General features: G+C 35.3%; 1 protein-coding gene across 1 annotated transcript in view; it reads left to right on the forward strand.

Moving 5' to 3' along the window:
* The window catches only part of LOC121368824 (TRPL translocation defect protein 14-like), a 29,921-nt gene extending 13,564 nt beyond the window's left edge, over nucleotides 1–16,357 (forward strand). The window contains exons 4-12 of the mRNA XM_041493569.1: nucleotides 125–162; nucleotides 3,782–3,916; nucleotides 5,257–5,456; nucleotides 7,347–7,424; nucleotides 9,340–9,432; nucleotides 10,924–11,020; nucleotides 12,133–12,224; nucleotides 12,597–12,712; nucleotides 15,703–16,357. Coding sequence (XP_041349503.1) covers nucleotides 125–162; nucleotides 3,782–3,916; nucleotides 5,257–5,456; nucleotides 7,347–7,424; nucleotides 9,340–9,432; nucleotides 10,924–11,020; nucleotides 12,133–12,224; nucleotides 12,597–12,712; nucleotides 15,703–15,895 — 1,042 coding nt within the window. The 3' untranslated portion in view covers nucleotides 15,896–16,357. The remainder of the gene's footprint in view (nucleotides 1–124; nucleotides 163–3,781; nucleotides 3,917–5,256; nucleotides 5,457–7,346; nucleotides 7,425–9,339; nucleotides 9,433–10,923; nucleotides 11,021–12,132; nucleotides 12,225–12,596; nucleotides 12,713–15,702) is intronic.
* The last annotated feature ends 3,203 nt before the right edge of the window (nucleotides 16,358–19,560 follow it).

Genomic DNA, 19,560 nt, shown 5'->3' on the forward strand with positions numbered 1-19,560 from the left:
AATTTATGGATTGAATGTTTTGTGCATTTTCATTGTGAAAATGATGCCTTTGAATAGTTTGATTGTTGCAGGTGAAATACATATACATATAATCCCATTGAATTCTTACAATTATTAATTTCAGTGGTGGAGTTACATTTGCAGAACTGGAAAAAAATGAAGGTTTGTGATAAGTTTTGCAGTTATTTGTTATTTTGTATTTCTAGTTTGTCTAAATATACAATTTTACATTAACTGAATTTAGTTTATTTATCAGGGATCTTTATAACAGAATTATGTGAACATTAGAATTTGTACCATTAACAATTAATTTTCTCCAAAAAAAAATACCATAGTTCAGGAACTTTTCCAATGGCAGTTTTTTTACACTAATAATTATTACCATCGGTTGAAGGGATCATTTTTGGTTTTAAATTGCCGTAGGCTGGCTTAAATGTGCTGTAGGTGTGCAGTTTGCATATGGCCAAAAAATCCGCTTAGGAGGTAACAAATGCTTAAGTCTGGGCCCGGAAATGAGTAGTCTGGTATTTTGTTACTGGTATAGTAATATGTGAGACATTTTACTACACCTCGGTACTCTTTTTGTGAAGACCATTAGATTTTAAATACCGTATTTGAAGAATGAATTGAATAGTTGAACAAAAACACCTTTGAATAGTTGAAAAATAAACATTGAATAGTTGAAAAATGGATTAAATACGTAGTTAAAAATGGAATAATTAAATTTTTATTACATTCATTACAATATAATTAAATTTTCTTTGCATCTAAACACTTTACAGCAGTCTGATTGGTTGAGAGGTGCTAACTTTTTATGTTGAAATCTTTTTTTCTTTGAAGTTTTTTATTTTAATTTTTGGTCACATTTTCACACAGTATATATATTTTTTTATACATACATACATACAGATCAAAATTAGTTAATATAAAATAAAACAACAAACCTCTTGCCAACACATCATTGAATCTCACTCAGTACTAAACACTCAAAATTTCTTATACACGTATTATTGGTAATAAATACTTAGATACTGTCAGTGGTGGATGACGTCGAGATATTTATTCAAACAACTTATGGTATACACTCCATCTTTTAATAAATTCATTATATTTGATTTTATTGGAATACATTTTTTTTTCTAATATATAATAAGAATGTATATGAATTTTTTATATTTTAATATCTAGTGATTTCTTCAGAAATTTTGAACTATATATAAATTGCTTTGTCAAAAGAGCAATAATGTCAATTATGATATTTTTCTTTGAGTGGCCAAGAAGAAAACTGGTACGAGAGAAGCTAACTATAATGTCTGCCGATTCTTTTATCCATTGCTCGACTTGTTTAATTAAATTTTGGACGTGTACACAATCAAAAAATAAATGCGTATACCTTTCAATAGACGCATTACAGAAGCTACAATTTGGGCTGCTTATCACTTTAATATTATAGAGAAACTTGTTTGTAGGGAGAATTCTTTGGATTATTCTATATTGGAACCATCTTAATTTGGTATCCTTAGATATACTGAACACATTGCTGTTGATACTTTTCCACCAATTGTATTCTTGTTCAAAATTTAATTCTCTTTCCCATTTAGATATATTTTTTGGTGGATAAAAAGACTTTATATAGGTGTTATATATACATGTTTTGACCCCTATTTGTTTTGTATTATGGTATTTATATACTTTGCCCAAAATAGAAAGTCAGCTGAAAGTGGTTTGGTGGATAAAAATGGCCATGTATGTAACATTGCAGCCTTTAGCCCTTCAAATGAAGTAAATGGTGGATGAAAGCTATAAAATTCACGAAATCCATCATATATATCATATCATGTACGTTTGTTATACCTATTATATTCCAATTCTGGTAATAAACAGTTTTGTTACCAATTTTAATTAGGGAGTTGAACAACAGTGGTTCGGAACTTACATCATTTTCGTTAAGTTCCACTTTCTTTTTGAATAGGGCGGGACGTAGCCCAGTGGTAAAGCGCGCGGTCGGTCTGGGATCGATCCCCGTCGGTGGGCCCATTGTGCTATTTCTCATTCCAGCCAGTGCACCACGACTGGTATGTCAAAGGCCGTGGTATGTACCACCCTGTCTGTGGGATGGTGCATATAAAAGATCCCTTGCTGCTAATCGAAAAGAGTAGCCCATGAAGTGGCGACAGCGGGTTTCCTCTCTCAATATCTGTGTGGTCATTAACCATATGTCTGACGTCATATAACCGTAAATAAAATGTGTTGTGTGCATCGTTAAATAAAACATTTCTTTCTTTCTTTCTTTTTGAATAATGCTAGTATATTGAATACCTGTTTCCAGAACATATTTGTACTTTTTTTCTCACACAGTTTATGGTAATTATCTCCTATATTAGTAAATAAAATATTTTTGTTTGGGAGGTGACATCTAAGGAGATGATACCATAACGAATCATGTCCATTTATTGCTCTTCTAATCCATGTTAATTTTAAGGAATTCATAAAATATTCTATGTTGAAATCTTGATGAATGGAAAAAATTTAAGCCATGCCTACCCACCTCCCCCGATCGCACTACTTTTCTGTAACTAGCCGGATTATTCTGACAACCACATTTAGATATTTTGAAGAAAACATGTGAAAGATAAAAAACGCAATAGAATTGTGACACAAATACCAAGTAATAGTGCCCTATTTTATACAATAAATTACTGGAAAATGCTATAGCAGAGTAGACGTGCATTGATAAAAAAAAGTCATCGCTAATGTAATGAGTCTTTGTCGGTGGCCAAAGAAATGTAGGAACGTTCACGCCTGAAGCTTACTTGTAAATGTTTGACACATTCCCTTCATTCACATTCATGAAATATAAACTAAATACAAATCGCATAAATCCTTCAAACATAACTTAACAACTCCTTCGAACATAACTTAACAACTCCTTCGAACATAACTTAACAAGTTGTCAGAATTAACACAGCCAAAACTATTGGTAATGGCATCGCTTAAATCACCTGATTTAAATGATAGTGAATGAACGTTTGCATTCTTACGTAACATAAGTATTAATGAAGTTTACACAAACAATACTACAGGCATATTTAAAACTAAACAAAACAAATTGAGAAATTTAGTATTAAATTATGCATACAAATTTAATTATAAGATTTGACTGGAATTATTTTTTGGTTCATGGAAGTATGAACCGAAAAAACGATGTGCACACTTTTGTATCACCTTCTACACAGTTTCATACAGTGTGCAATCAAAAATCATTGTGATCAATTCTTAAATAGCATCATCTCATTAGTCCAACAGTAACACCACTAGTTTATTCATAACTTGATGAATGTAAAAATTATGTTGTCAGGGAGCGTCGTATCTGATGACATCACTTTTTATTGGCATTTGGTCTTATTGAGCATTATTGTTTTAGAACCAAAAAATTATTCAAAATAAAATACAAACTTTTAGCATTATTATTAGTAAATATGTTTTAAATTTAATTATAAGGATTGTCTGTTATTTCTTATATGTTCATCTGAGGAGTATGAACAAACAAAATCAATTGCAAACTTATATGTGAATGCTTTTGTGGCTGATTTTTTTTGTTTTTCATACTCTGATGAATGTAGAAGAAATAACAGACAATCCTTAAATGAATAGTTAAAAACTAGACTTAATAGTTGAAAGATAAATGTTTAATAGTTGAACAATAGGCTTTGAATAGTTGAAAAAGTATCTTGACAGTGTATTTTGAGATGAAACTTCTAACTTGTTCCACTTTTTGTAGTTTTTTTATTTCAGGAAAATATCATAAAGACGATGATGCAGATTGAAAACTCCTATTTTGACCTTGCCAAATCATTCACCTGTAAACAGAATGTTTTGATGATCTGTGACCGGGGATTGATGGATGGTGCAGCATGTAAGATAAATTCACAAATAATCATTAGTATGAGTAGAAGTAAACAATAATTACATGCGTTTACAAAGATTTTGAATTCATTATGTTAATTTACACAATATGCAGTTAACATAAAGACATGTTTTAAATTGAATATATAAATTAAATATATTTATATAGATTTTGAATTAATTGTGTTACTTATATGTATTGTATACTAATTTTGAGAGTTGACTCTTTAATTATATGTGATCATATACATCTTGTGAATTAATTATGTGGGTTACATGTTTATATAGATTTCAATGAACTTATGACTAAAGTTCATGTTTTGAAGACCTAAACCAAACGACGATAAAAGATATAGCAGGTGAAATATATTTTAGAATACTAAAAATAAGAAGCAGCAAATAATCAGATCAATATAATTGATGATTTTTCGGCTTAAAACCGAAACCGTAAATGTTAACAAATGCAATTACAGTAAAACAAAATTGGAATGCATGTAATAAAAAAGTGCCTGTTAACTGTCATAAGAGATGTTGCAAAAATATACTTTCTCTGTGCTATGACATATTTTGGGAAAGTTTAATGTTAAAGTTTTGCGTCTAGATCAGTTTCTCAAAAACTATAAGTCCTATAGGTCAGTGAAACTTGATTTATAGTTGCTCCTATGGATGTTCATCACAGTGCACCGAAAAGGTTTAGGGTAGGCGAGACTTATAATTCTGCCGAATTGTTTGTATGGTACTGATTATTAACAACTAACTGTCTTTACCAGATTTGGGACAGGACATAGCTCGGTGGTACAGTGCTCACCTGTACAGGATCGATCCCTGTCGGTAGGCCCATTGGATTATTTCTCACTCCAGCCAGTGCACCATGACTAGTATATCAAAGGCCATGGTATGTGCTATCCTGTCTGTGGGATGGTACATATAAACGATCCCTTGCTACTAATGAAAAGAATATAGCAGGTTTTCTTTCTAAGACAATATGTCAAAATTGCCAAATGTTTGACATCCAATAGCCGATGATTAATAACTCAATGTGCTCTAGTGGTGTCATTAAACAAAAACAAACATCTTTACCAGATCTGTCCCCGGAGGACATCCAATAGCCGATAATTAATAACTCAATGTGCTCTAGTGGTGTCATTAAACAAAACAAACATCTTTACCACATCTGTCCCCGGAGAACATCCAATAGCCGATGATTATTAACTAAATGTGCTCTAGTGGTATCATTAAACAAAACAAACATCTTTACCAGATCTGCCCCCGGAGGACATCAAGTAGCCGATGATTAATAACTCATTGTGCTCTAGTGGTATCATTAAACAAAACAAACATCTTTACTAGATCTGTCCCCGGAGGACTGGGAGGAGATGAAGAAGAAGAACAACTGGCACGAAGTGGACATGCGCGACAACCGCTACAACCAGATCATCCACATGGTGTCGGCGGCCAAGGGTGCTGAGGCGTTCTACTCTGTGGCCGGACACAAGACGAGACACGAGGGGCTGGACGTGGCACGCGAACTCGACACCATAACGGCCAATGTATGCGAGTTCAACTCCCTTCAGTAGACACTTTGTTATAGTATATATGATAGGTTCAACACATTGTTACTGTCTTTATTACTACAGTGAAACCCCTCTAAACCGGACACCCTAGGGACCAAGTTAAAAAAAGTCCTGTTTTAAGAGGTTCTTTTCTGAACAGATATTTAAAAAGGGACCATGAAAAACATCCGGTTTTGAGGGAATTCCGGTTTACAGAGGGTCCGGTTTTGAGAGGTTTCACTGTAGTATGGAGCCACTATTTCTCATTCCAGCTAGTGCACCACGACTGGTATATCAAAGGGTATGTGCTATCCGGTCTGTGGGATGGTGCATATAAAAGATCCCTTGCTGCTAATCGAAAAGAGTAGCCCATGAAGTGGTGACATCGGGTTTCCTCCTCAATATCTGTGTGGTCCTTAACCATATGTCCGACGCCATATAACCATAAATAAAACATTTCCTTCCTTCATTTCTAAAACTGTCAAATTACGAAATGTTTAAATCACTGTTTCCTAATCGTGTCATGAAACAAAACAAACTTTTTTATTAGCAGTATATATAATAGGTTCAGTCCCTTCAGTATACACTTTGTGTCTTTATTACTAGTGTGTATGATATAGTGAAATCAGTTTAATTTTTGACAGGCTCAAATTGATAGACAGGTCATTTCATTGTGCGATTTTGGTTTTAAAAATTTAAGTGTCATAAGGACTCCCTGTTTGCAAATCTTTAGAGACCGCCACCAGCCGAGCATGCCTTGCCGTGCGTCTCCAGTAAACAGAAGACACACTAAATGTTTTGCATGAAACCATGGAGAAGATCACGGTTCAAGACTGGTTTCCCAGGATTTTAAAATATTTGTTGACACTGTCATTTCGAAGAATCAGTGTAATTTGTACCAAGCTAGAGTGTCCTATATGACTTTTGTGAGCCTTGGACTCCCGGACTGTCCTCAAAATCGCACACACCATTTTGACAGGCACCCCTTAAAAAATATTGTTTAAATCACTTTTTTTAATAATGATTTAATTTTTGTGTAATTTGTGGATTAGTGCAGTCGGTGAATTTAAGAACACAACAGAAGAAAGTGTCGTTTTTGTTTAGATGAAATTGGTTGATTTTTATTCTCAATTATGCAACAGAATTTGGTTTAATTTTATCCAACCCTCCATTTTAGTATTATATGCTTATCATTTATGAATTATTTTTTTTGGGGGGGAAAGGACAAAATAAGTTGGCACAATAGTGAGTTACGTTAATTGTAACAGATCTACCGAATTAAAGTGAATGGTTTTATTTTCAATATTGACCTTGATTGAGAATAATGTGTTTTTTGTCTCAATGTTTTAAGTATCCTTCTGAAAACATGCTGAAAGTTAGCTTCCCATTCTCTCCATTTCATTGTGACTATAACACCATACCTAAAGTCTAAAATGTGGCCTTTTACATTTTAAAAATATGTATTATTATAACTACTTTGACTGTTTAATATCAAAACAAAAACAATAATTACAGTACAGAAGATAATGTTCATTATACATTAATATGACAAGGCACCGAAGAGAATGCTATTTTCTAAACAACACGTAGGGCTCACACTGGAACACATTTTGGTTTAGCCAATTTTCAGAAATGTAGAGTACCGGTATTCCCTTGAAAATCATTAAAATGTGTTTAATTTGAGGAATATTTTATTAGCTAAAGTCCAAATTGTGTAGCCATTTTGTATAAAAATTAGCTACTGGCTAATTTGAGCTTTGAACATAAACTTATTTGCAATGTGATTGTAGTTTTTGTCTTGTTATGACACTGTGTCCCATCTTTAATGTTAAACTTAGCTGTTTGTTACAATACAATGAAGAATGCTACATATTTGGTTATTTTCAGTCCTGGGTAGGTCATCCATACTTCGACGTCATTGACAATTCTGTGGACTTTGAAACAAAGCTAACGAGAATGATTTCAGTAAGTATTAACTATATAAAATATATATATATTTTATGTTAATATGTTATCGGGTTTTTCAAGGATGTGTGACTCTTCACAGTGTTTTAAACTGATTAATTGAACATTTTAGAATTATTGTATTGATGCTGATCATCCAATCTTGGGGCATGCTGTAGGTCAGTGGTAGAGTGCTCCCATAAGGTGCGATGAGTCACAGGACTGACCCCCCTCCCCATCAGTGTTTTTTTCCCCCTGTTCCAACCAGTGATCCAAGACTGGTACATCAAAGGTCATGGTCGTGTTATGGCGAAGTGTGTATACAAAGTAAAAACTGTCTGAACCGGACCTTGAACAAACCAGAATCCTGTCAAACCAGCCAAGTTTTATGGTTCCAAATTTTTTTAATTCTCAAATGTGACTGTCAACACTGGATCCTGTCTAAATCGGATTTATATTAGGTCCCCAGCTTGTTCCGGTTTCACTGTAAAAGATTCATTGCTGCTGTTTTGGTAGGAGTAGCCTAAAGGCAGGGTATGTACTGTCCTGTCTGTGGCAGAATTCATATAAAACATCGCTTGCTTCTTTGTTGGTGGGAGTAGTAGGTATACTCAATCTCTTGACCGACCAAGGGTAAAAATAACAGCACGAGACAATATTGGTCAATTTGAAATGGACAGGGTGAACCCTGATATTGCAACAACAGGGTTTCTGCCAGAGGGTAAAATGGGTATGGTGCCATACCTAAATGTTTTTTTGGTTTTTTTAAGTTAACCTTTTGAAAAAATTAGTTATTCTTATTATTATTGTATAATTTTCTTAAAGGGACATTCCTGAGTTTGCTGCAATTTTTAAGATGTTATCGACTAACAGAGACTTTTTGACGACTGCAGTTACATATCAAATATATTTTTCTGCATAAAATATTAGTGGCTGTATATTAAAAGTGTTTCTGATCGTTCTAATATTTGTACTAGGTTAAATTTCATTTTATTTCCTACAAAAGATTTTTTCGTTCATACAAAATTATTTGAAGACAAAATCCAGTTTGGGCTTCTTACAAATATTAAGACGACCAGAAACACATTGACTATACAGACACTGATATTCTAAACAAGAAAATAAATTTAATATGTAAGTGTAATCGTAGAATATTTTATTAGTCGGAAACATCTTACTATGTAGCAAACTCGGGAATGTCCCTTTAACCTTAACTCTAAACTTAACCCATTTTCTTTCTGGGGGAGGCCTGTCATGCCCCCTGTTGACTGTGGTTGCTTTCAATTCCATAGTGCCATACCCAAAAGTTTCTTTCCGGCAGAAACACTGAACACAGTTGCAGCTGTTAACGCAGGCCGTTTATGACGAGAAATGTTAATGGTTACTTTGTTAGATGATTGATTGAAACATATTTTATTGCTTTTTGAAGAACAAATGGATTAGGCACAAGTGACACAACTTACTAGGCCTTCTCTATAATACAGTACTATATTTTGGCAATTCAAATATGAACAGAAATAAATATTGTTAGATGATTGTTGCTTCCTGCAGATGTTAGGGGTGGGACGTACATGTAGCTCAGTGGTAAAGTGTTTGCTTGATGCGCGGTCAGTCTGGGATTGATCCCCATCGGTGGACCCATTGGGCTATTTGTTGCTCTAGCCAGTGCACCATGACTGGTATATTAAAGGCCATGGTATGTGTTATCCTGTCTGTGGGATGGTGTATTTAAAAGATCCCTTGTTGCCCATAAAGTGGCGAAAGCGAGTTTCCTCCCTCAATATCTGTGTGGTCCTTAACCATATGTCTGATGCCATATAACCATAAATAAAATGTGTTGAGTGTGTCATTAAATAAAACATTTCCTATCCTATTTCCTGCAGATGTTACTTCTATCGGAGTGTTTGTTTTCAGGCTGTTTGTGACATGTTTTCAGGCTGTTTGTAACAGACTGGGTATTGATCCAGGAGATCGACTTGCAGCGAACAGCAAAAAGAGGAAATTCCTCGTCACGGGCATATGTGAAAAGGTAAAAACAATACAAGTTATATTATTATTCATGAACAGATGCTATTATATTTCATGACCCAACAAATCATAGATAATTTATATATAGTAATTGTTGTAACTTTATTTGAAACTGTACCAATATCAGTGTTGAATACCTCAATTGATGATGCCAAATCCCATGATTGTATGACATATTCAGTCACTTAATTTACTTTTCCTTATTCGGACGGTGAATACCAATTTCGTAATGTATGGCCTGAAGATGAAAAATTAAATTTTTCTTAAAATAAAATTTATTACATTTATTTGTTTTTTTATATATTTAAATACATCATACTGTGGTGTATCTCTGTGCCAAGTATGAACAATGTACATATCAGCATGAACATACTGGTTCTGTTTTTGTCTTCGGGTTACTTTCGAGCTTTGGGCTGTATATAGGTTGGCTGGCATTCAGGGCTTGAACTTAATGAATACACTGATGGAAAATGCTATTGTTGTGATTAATGGCGCTAGGTCAGGGGTTTTATCGATGGCAGGTTTTGCCACCGGGTAAAAATTATTGCCATTTAGTTGAAGGGATTTTATTTTTGGTTTTGATATTTGTTGCAAATATTACTGTCTTGTAATTACCATAGGCAGCCTCTAAATTCTCATGTAAGCACTGTACCTGTGGCAAAAACATTTCAAAATTGCTGTAAGTAACAAATTCTTACGTTCAAGCTCTGGCATTATTAATTTCTTTTTATATGTATCTAATGACTGCCATGTCAAACTTAATGCTTTTATTTTTATGTGTTGTTTGATGATTGTAGTGTCTCTGGTGTTTTATATAATGGTATACAGTAAAACCTCTCAAAACGGACTCTGTAAACCGGAGATCCCTCAAAACCAGACATTTTTCATGGTCCCTTTTTAAATATTTGTGCAGAAGAGAACCTCTAAACTGGGTACCTCTTAAAACTGGACTTAAAACCGGACCTTGGGTGTCCGGTTTAGAGGATTTTCACTGAATATGTAGGGGTGCAGAAATTGAAAATATTTCACTAGTACTCCGGGCCAGAACCAACTAAAGTGTTCTAGTCCGCCATTATTTTTACTACTCTGCCAGCCCATAGATCAAAATATTATTGTTTAACAATATTATAATATACACTTCAAATGATAAATATAAATTTGACAAAAACATTATTAATAACACTTGGCTGGACCATGTGATCAACATCACATGTCAAACGAAACGCGAAAAAAGCGTGCCCCCACCAGACCACCACCCCCGAAACCTTGATTAACAAAACCAGATCGCCTGTCAGACTGGTAGTTGTATTGTTTAACTGGTCCATCAGAATGTTTACTCGCATTTGGCAAGCAGGTGAGTACTTTCTGCACCCCTGATATGAAACTAACAGTTCATGAGTTGTATACATTCATTGTATAAAGATTATTAAAGCATTCACATTCTGACTATAATAAGTGTGTTACAAGTTGGTTTTTTGTGTGTTTTATTCAGGACTTTCCCCGACATCAAGCGTTTGAAGTGGTTCATGACTACCTCGTCACTCCCAGTCGCAAGATGCAGGCCAGGCTAAGGCGTCGGGGTCAGAACGGTATGTAACCATGTTTACATCACAATTTTACAGAACTAGTTCAACCCATAAAAGACGGGTGGGACGTAGCCCAGTGGTAAAGTGCTTGCTTAATGTGTGGTTGGTTTGGGATCGATTCCTGTCTGTGGGCCCATTGGGCTATTTCTGGTTCCACAACTGGTATATCAAAGGCTGTGGTATGTGCTATCCTGCCTGGGATGGTGCATATAAAAGATCCCTTGCTACTAATGGAAAAATCTAGTGGGGTTCCTCTCAGACTATATATCAAAATTATCTAATGTTTGACATCCAATAGCCGATGATTAATAAATCAATGTGCTCTAGTGGTGTTGTTAAACAAAACAAACTAACTGTCATAAGGAAGGAAATGTTTTATTTAACGACGCACTCAACCCATTTTATTTACGGTTATATGGCGTCAGACATATGGTTATGGACCACACAGATATTGAGAGAGAAACCCGCTGTCGCCACTTCATGGACTACTATTTTAGATTAGCAGCAAGGGATCTTTTACATGCAGCATCTCATAGACAGGGTAGTACTAACTGTCATAAAGTCAGCTCCTTGTGATCACTGAATTAGCTGTTTATATCGTGTTCTTCCACGAAGTTGGAAGACTTTGGCCTTTAGGCAGCAAGTAGACCCAAATGTCTAGGCACATCCAGTATTATATTAAAACCATGCTATTTTAAATGACTGTAGACAAGTCATTTGCAATGTTTTCCCTAGAAATTTGGCACGGCATGGTACACTTTTGGGGCATTTTCACCATTTTCAGTGCACTTTTGTTTTCATTAAAGACAAACAAATTTTAATTCAATTAAAAATAAATGCAATTAATGTGTTTGCATTAATAAATGAATAACAGTATATACAAAAATGTACATCGGGCATATTTTATTAATTAATAATACATTTTCTGAGTGCTTTATAAATAAAAAATTTGAATTAATTATTGAAAAAGGCTTGTTTAATCTCAGTGCAGCGTGGTGCTAATTACGGCAAGATGGTACTAGACTACTGAGGCATGGTGCTACGCCATGCTAAAACAAGCTAGGGAAAACACTAAGTTGTATTTAAAATGCTGACAGAGAGTGCCTTTGTTTCAGATCGATGGACGTACACTCACACAATCCGCCGGCCAGAGATTAACAAGCAGGCTGTGGAAGTGAGGATGCCAATTACAGCGAAAGATTATGAGGTTTGGGAATTCATAGCACTAGTATACGACACCAGGGCTGGCTTACCAAAGCAGCAAAATAACTAACAATAATATAGTTATGGTAAAAATAAAATGTACAGTATTAACAAACTATATAATTATTGTTGTTAACAGATGTGCCACTTGCACTTGTGTCAGCTTCAGATTCTTGCCATTGAATTGACGCACAATTAATTCTTCAGTGTATGTCATAGAATTATTTTAATGATGATTAACTACTTTTAAATAAAATGAACTTTCAAAAATCTTCAATTTATACCATGCACATTATAATTTTAACTAATAATTTTTCGTAATCCCATGTCAGTGATATATCGTACAAAACATTTTAACCTTTTGCTTTTCTTACAGATTTTACTTGCCCAGCGAGATGACAGACACGCTACAGTTTACAAAACACGGCGGTGTTTTCTGTGGAAAAACCAATACTTCCAGCTTGATATTTATGAAGAACCCTACCCACCAAAGTTAGTTTATAGTAAATACAGTTCAATCTCCTTAATAACCACCTAAATTACATGTCTAATATTGTAAATAATTTCCAACATAATAATAGCTGTATTTTAATTCATCTTCTTACACACCCATTGATTAAAACATCATTCGTTAATTTTGATAACAAACTAATAACACACGTGTGATATTCATTTAAAGTTGTATGATTAGCTACTCCTTTGTGTTGACCTATTCATCACGCCCGGAGTGTTTTGGCTACCCATTTGTTGCTCTGGCTACCAGATGTCTAAACCCTGTAGTCTGCCAGGCTACTAGATTTTGTTTGCACATCCAGTTACTCAGCAATCATCATGATGTTTAAACACCTAAAAACACAGCTAAAACAACATGTTTAAATAAAAGTAAATGATTTAGCTTTTTTATCTTTTTTTTTTTATTTATAAAAATTATGGGGCTACCAATTTTTACTGAGGGCTACTGGATTTTATAACCTGGTAGCCCTGAAAAATGTTACGGTCAAGGCCTGCAACCATATCATCCAATGAAAAAAGCCCAATGAAAATTGATTGGAATATAAGTTAACCTGAAACTGATTACTTTGTGACACACTTAACTGAAAGCACAAAGGTCATAAATAGGTTTTGGTTGAACAAAAAAGTTTAAATTAATTTTAAAGCTGGTTTTTGAGGATATGTAAGAAATAGAACACTACATTTCATATCTGTTGGATACCATTTATCTTACAACTCATTGTTTTAAAATGTATCCAACTCACTTTCACTTGTTAAATACATCTTGAAACAACTCGTAAGATAAATGGTACTTAATGTGATCAGGGGCCTAATTCACTAAACTCTTGCAACTTTGCGATCTCGCAATGCAATGCTAAAAGACTTGCAAAGAGGATGCTTTGTTGTCTAGCAGAGCCTAAGAGACCTTTGTGAATTAGGCCCCATGTGATTTAGAAACACTAATATATATCGGTAGTAAATTTTAGAAACTTTAAGTACCAAACACTTGATCTGAAGATGAAAATAAAGGAATGGAATTAAAGTTCATGTACTATATTTGACAATTAGAATATTAAATGATATATGGGTAAAACAAGGGAAATGCTGTGGCTTCAACATTCATCTCTTTCATCGATACATATTAGTTTCTCTTTGTTTTATATCACTGCAGCATCCAATAGACTTGCAAAACTGCATTTGTGACCCACCCTGGCGAATTTGACTTTTATGCATATTCTTAACCGGTAGAGTCTGAGCTTCAATGTGGTGCAAAAATTATTAAAATATATTGATTTTTGACAGAGTTTGAGCAAAAAATGTTCGGTGATATGTGAGATCATTATTTTGAGATAATGGCCGCCGAAGATAAGGTCCTGGATTTTGGTCACTGGTATCAAAACACCATAGCAACAATATACTTAAAATAATTAAATAATTAAATCATAAACTATATGAATAAAATGGTTGTGTTGGTTTAGGGTGGTTAAATACGATAAAATTAAATAATTTAATACATAGTAATTTTTTAAAATTTTTATTTGGTGAAAATCATTTTGCAAATTTATGAGCTATATAAGCTCCAAATTATAAATTAAGCAGTAAAATCCAGTAGATAGTAAATTTCTAAAATAATAAGTCAAACACAATATACAGAGTGAAACTATTATTATTATAACGTTTAAATGGTTTTAACATTCCGATTCCAGAGAAAATTCATGGAAGGTTGTGTGTTTTTTCGTCGGTTATTTTTTTCCTCTCTTTTTTTTTCCTTAATTTTTTTGGTCTTGTTTTTTTTCCTAAAGTCACATCCTGGGTCACCCAGGAACAAATTTTGGTTTCGAATTCCGTCCCCATCATCGTGACCGTCCACATCCCAGGAATAATCGGAAAATTACATTTGTCCACTCATTAACCAAATTGGCTCCACTTAAATATAGATTGTTCAGCTCACTGAAAGCTCTAGCAAGAAGAGCGTCTTTTTTTTACTCACTTTAAGATCATCACAAAGTAAAATAACTGATTGGAATGGTACATAAATTCACATTTAAAAATTGCTCTTCGAACAAAAACCGTAGGCGCAGCCATCTTTTTTTTTCTTCCTTTGTGTTTTCCTTCGACGAACCACTGTAAGCTTACTTCGATTACCCAGAAAGCCGCAGTGACCTTGTCAGTGACCAATCAAAAGGCGTAGATCACTTAGCTAAAATGTCTGCCTAGTAACAAACTAGTTTGTGTATGGTCAGTTTTCGATTCCTATTGGCTTACAGCTAAGTCATACCCACACGTCACTGAAAGGATGGTGTAGAGGAATTATTTTGGCGCAATTTGATACTAAATATGAAGCTATTCACCAAACGGCTACCGCAATTCAAAGTGATGAAAATGAACAAAGAAAAGCCTAACTCGGACCATTGTTTCGATTCTCTGAATAATAACTCCAACTACAAATCGTAATAAAAAGTATTTAGACATTATTAAATTAAACGACGGTAGTTTGAAATGATAACTTAAACATGTAGGTACTGTTTTCTGTCAAAATCACAATTTTCACCAGGTAGTGTATTTTTTCACTAATTGCCTCATTACGCAAAATCGACAACTGCGACATGCGACTGATTTCGCCAGAGCGAGTCACATTTAATGTTTTATAATTACAAACTTCCTGCCATTATACTATTTATTCTATTCTGATTGGACGATGTCACTAAAAAACAATGTTATCCTTCGATAAACCTCAGAAAGTGACATCATTATGTAAAACAAGTCATGGAAAGGTCATTGGAAACTGATTTATATGTATTTTTCCCTAAATAAGTCATGTGTAAAAATATATAAAAAGTATAAAAATTGTTTGTCATTTTTTTGGTGAATTTATTGATGTAAAACAGTCAAACACTAATTTTATACAATTTGTGACTGTTGTTCTTCGATAAATTCACACAAAAACGACAAACAATGCTTATAAAAAATCTTCTACTTCCGTTGTGCAGGTGCAAAGGGTTGATGTTGTTGGAGACGTACACGGCCCAGGAGCATGTCAGTCTGCCCGACTTTGTGACAGTGAACCGCGAGGTCACGGATGATCTGACATACTCCATGTTCACACTGTCGCTCAAACAGGAGTGGAGTTTCAACGCGACTAAGTCTGAGATGGAGATGATCATGCAGGGAGACGACGACTGACATCTCACAGTATACAGTGGTGTATTGAGGGAGGGGATGTATAGCTATATTGATGGGGTGGAAGAGGCCAATATGAAGTACAGGGAACAGTTTGTTTTCAAAATCTTGTTTAGCGATATTTCTAGTCAATTGAAAATTGATTAGCAACTACTGTTTAATGTTTTAAAATTGTGTAGCGATCTCTAAAACTTGCATTGTGAATCGAGGCGCATGATATTGAACAAAATGTTCCCTGGTGTGTTGAGTGGATGGGACCATGCCAATTGCTTATAAAACTTTTAGAATCCAAAACTTTTAATATCATGGTAGTGTTATACAAATTACATGTGTGTGACATTATTAGAGATTCGACCGGCCTTGGTGGCGTCGTGGCAGGCCATCGGTCTACAAGCTGGTAGGTACTGGTTTCGGATCCCAGTCGAGGCATGGGATTTTTAATCCAGATACCGACTCCAAACCCTGAGTGAGTGCTTTGCAAGGCTTAATGGGTAGGTGTAAACCACTTGCACCGACCAGTGATCCATAACTGGTTCAACAAAGGCCATGGTTTGTGCTATCCTGCCTGTGGGAAGCGCAAATAAAAGATCCCTTGCTGCTTGTCGTAAAAGAGTAGCCTATGTGGCAACAGCAGGTTTCCTCTAAAAACAGTGTCAGAATGACCATATGTTTGATGTCCAATAGCCGATGATAAGATAAAAAATCAATGTGCTCTAGCGGCGTCGTTAAATAAAACAAACTTTACTTTTATTAGAGATTCGAGGCTAGATTCATAAGCACAGCCTCAAGGATTTTACCCAGGAGCCAGTTTCCAAGTTTTAGTAGCATAGAAACAATAACTTGTTTGACAAACAGTTATTTTGCAGAGACCTGGTCCATGCTTATAATAAAATATTAACATCCAGATTCAACTCTTTGACAGTCTCGAAACATTACCTACATGCTGTTTATATGGATGAGATTTTATTAATGAATGAGTGAGTGAATGAATGTTTAACAGCTTGAGTCTAGACTTTCAAGTTTTAGGAGCACAGTAACAGTTACTCACAGTGGGTCGAGTTGCAGTGTACAGTTGGTAGTTAGAAAGTGTTTTATTAAACTACATGTAGTCATTGATAGGAGTGCCAAATTATTGCCCGACCCCTTTAATACACCACTGACCATTATGATATTATGATAGTGTTCTGCAGTTTTCTGTTCAGTCTGTAAATTTAGCTTTTATTGTAATATAATAAACATGTGGCTAATTTTCAGCATAATGTGCATAGCTAATTGCTGCTAAAGCAGTTAATTTGTTTCTTGGATGTGCATGATTTTTTGTTTTAAATTAACTGCAGCCCTCTGTTAATCGTTTTTTTTTTTAGGTGCTAAATGGTGTCTACATCTGTTTGTTTAGGTATCAAATAATATATTATATGGGCCCATTTTATATTATACATGTAGTACTTTAAATGAGATAGCTGTACATGTATGTATACTAGTGGAAAAAAGTTCCTGTGCATTACTAAAAGTGGTGTGATTTTCTTATTTGTAAGTAAATCAACACAATTATTTGACACATTATTTATTTGCTATTTACGATCAATACCAAATCCAGAAAAAAAAAAGTCTGGCATTGTCGTTACCGATCTCTGGGGTCATGAAGAGGGGTGGCGTCGAAAGTGAGTTCACAATTTCAATACCGTGTATGGCCACCGTGTGCATGCACACAGGCATGACAACGACGTGGGATGTTGTTCCAGACCTGAACAAGGTCACGATCCAGTTGGTTCAAGGTCAACGGCTGGTTTGGCAGGAGACGTAGGCGTCTCTCCATTTCGTCCCATAGGTTCTCATTGGGTGACAGGTCAGGCGAAACAGTGGGCCAAGGCAGTGTGTTGATGTTCTGCTGTCCCAGGAAGTCGGTCACTACATGTGCGACGTGAGGGTGAGCGTTGTCTTGCTGCAACATGAAGGCACCACGTTGACCTTGAAGGAATGGGAGCACATGCGGTGTTATGATCTCATCCCTGTAGTGTACGGCAGTCAGATTTCCAGCCACAATCACCAACTGCGTCCTCCCGTGTGATGTGATGCCTCCCCACACCATGACGCTCCCACCGCCGAAACCTGCACGCTGCACAACGCAAGCGTCAGTGTAGCGTTCGTTAACACATCTGTAGACTCGGATTTCGACCATCACTACCGTCCAAATGGAATCTGGACTCGTCAGTGAATAGAACACCTGACCAGTCGCGACGGGTGAATCGTAAGTGCTGTCTACTCATTGCTAGACGCGCATTTCGGTGACGTCGTAGCAGAATAGGACGTATTGCTGGGCGTCGCGGCCTGATGTTGTGCTCCAATAAACGGTTGCGAACTGTCCTGGCACTGATTACTCTCAACCCAGGGATGGTTGTGGCTGTCAAAGTTGCCGCCCGAAATCGATTCAGAAGATGTGTTACCCGAATATGGTTGTCCTGTGCTTGTGACGTCACATGCGGGTGACCTGAACGTGGTCTGTCTCTGGTGTTGCCCTGCTGTTGGTAACGTTGCAACAAATTCTGTATCATGTTTCGATGCACGCCAAAACGTCTTGAGACCTCGTTATGTGCCATTCCAGTTTCGAGCATACCGACCGCGCAGTGACATTCAAATTCAGATAGGCGTGGCATGACGTCAACGCCGTTTAGAATTAATCAGAGTTGTTTTTCTAGCCAGTGGTTTTGTCCTCTACTGTTTTCCGTTGCAAAATAAACAAGGACATGTGCACCTGTACCAGTGATCAGCAAATCAGGTTACGAGTCGTACACATGCGGCACATGAACAACACGTGCGATTGCAATATCGAGGAAAAAGTTTTGAACATAATGGTTGGGCACATGTCTCCTGAAAATGTTATTATTTTACAACTTGCAATTATGATTTTATTCAACTTTTTACCATGCACAGTAGTATATATATGATATACGATATATATATATATATTATTAATATCGTGGTTCACAGCTGTGATTACCAGCTAGTCCAGGGCTACCTCTGGATAAGCAGAAAATTTCGCCAAATTATCTATTAAACTTTAAAATTTTATAGAAACCTAGTTATTTTGTAACAAAATACCAATTAATACTTGATATTCTTTCGCCAAATTAAAAAAAAATTCTTCAATTGTTTTGAAAATTCGCAATTGGCAAGTGCCAGAGCTAGCCCTGTGGTCATTGACATTGTTACTTTCTGAGATATCTTTTTGACCAAACTATTGACGAAAAAGTCTGATATTGAAGACTTGTTTTGCTAGATATTTATTATTGTTTCAGAATATTGATCTCTGTTGGATTTTTCACAATCTTGCCAGTGCTTTGTACTTGATGGTTAAAAAAAAGATATGACCGGTTTTATTTTCAAGATTACTTGTTTTTAGCTATGTATTTAGATATGTACTTTTATCACATTTTTGTATAAGATTTTATCCATTAAGAACATTTTAACTGGATTTGTTCTTTTAGGGTGAAAAATAATAACAAAATCAAAGGTAATACCATAAACAATTATTGAATGCAAAATCTGGCATTTTTTTGACCATATATTTCGTAATGCCAGACTTCCTCCTTTTGTCGACCTGTCCCTTTTTCACAGTTACTATAATAATTATCTAATTTGACCAGCATTATTTGTTTTTTTGTTTGTAT

This window comes from Gigantopelta aegis, chromosome 3, assembly GCF_016097555.1.
Source record: "Gigantopelta aegis isolate Gae_Host chromosome 3, Gae_host_genome, whole genome shotgun sequence".
NCBI classification, from domain to species: domain Eukaryota; kingdom Metazoa; phylum Mollusca; class Gastropoda; order Neomphalida; family Peltospiridae; genus Gigantopelta; species Gigantopelta aegis.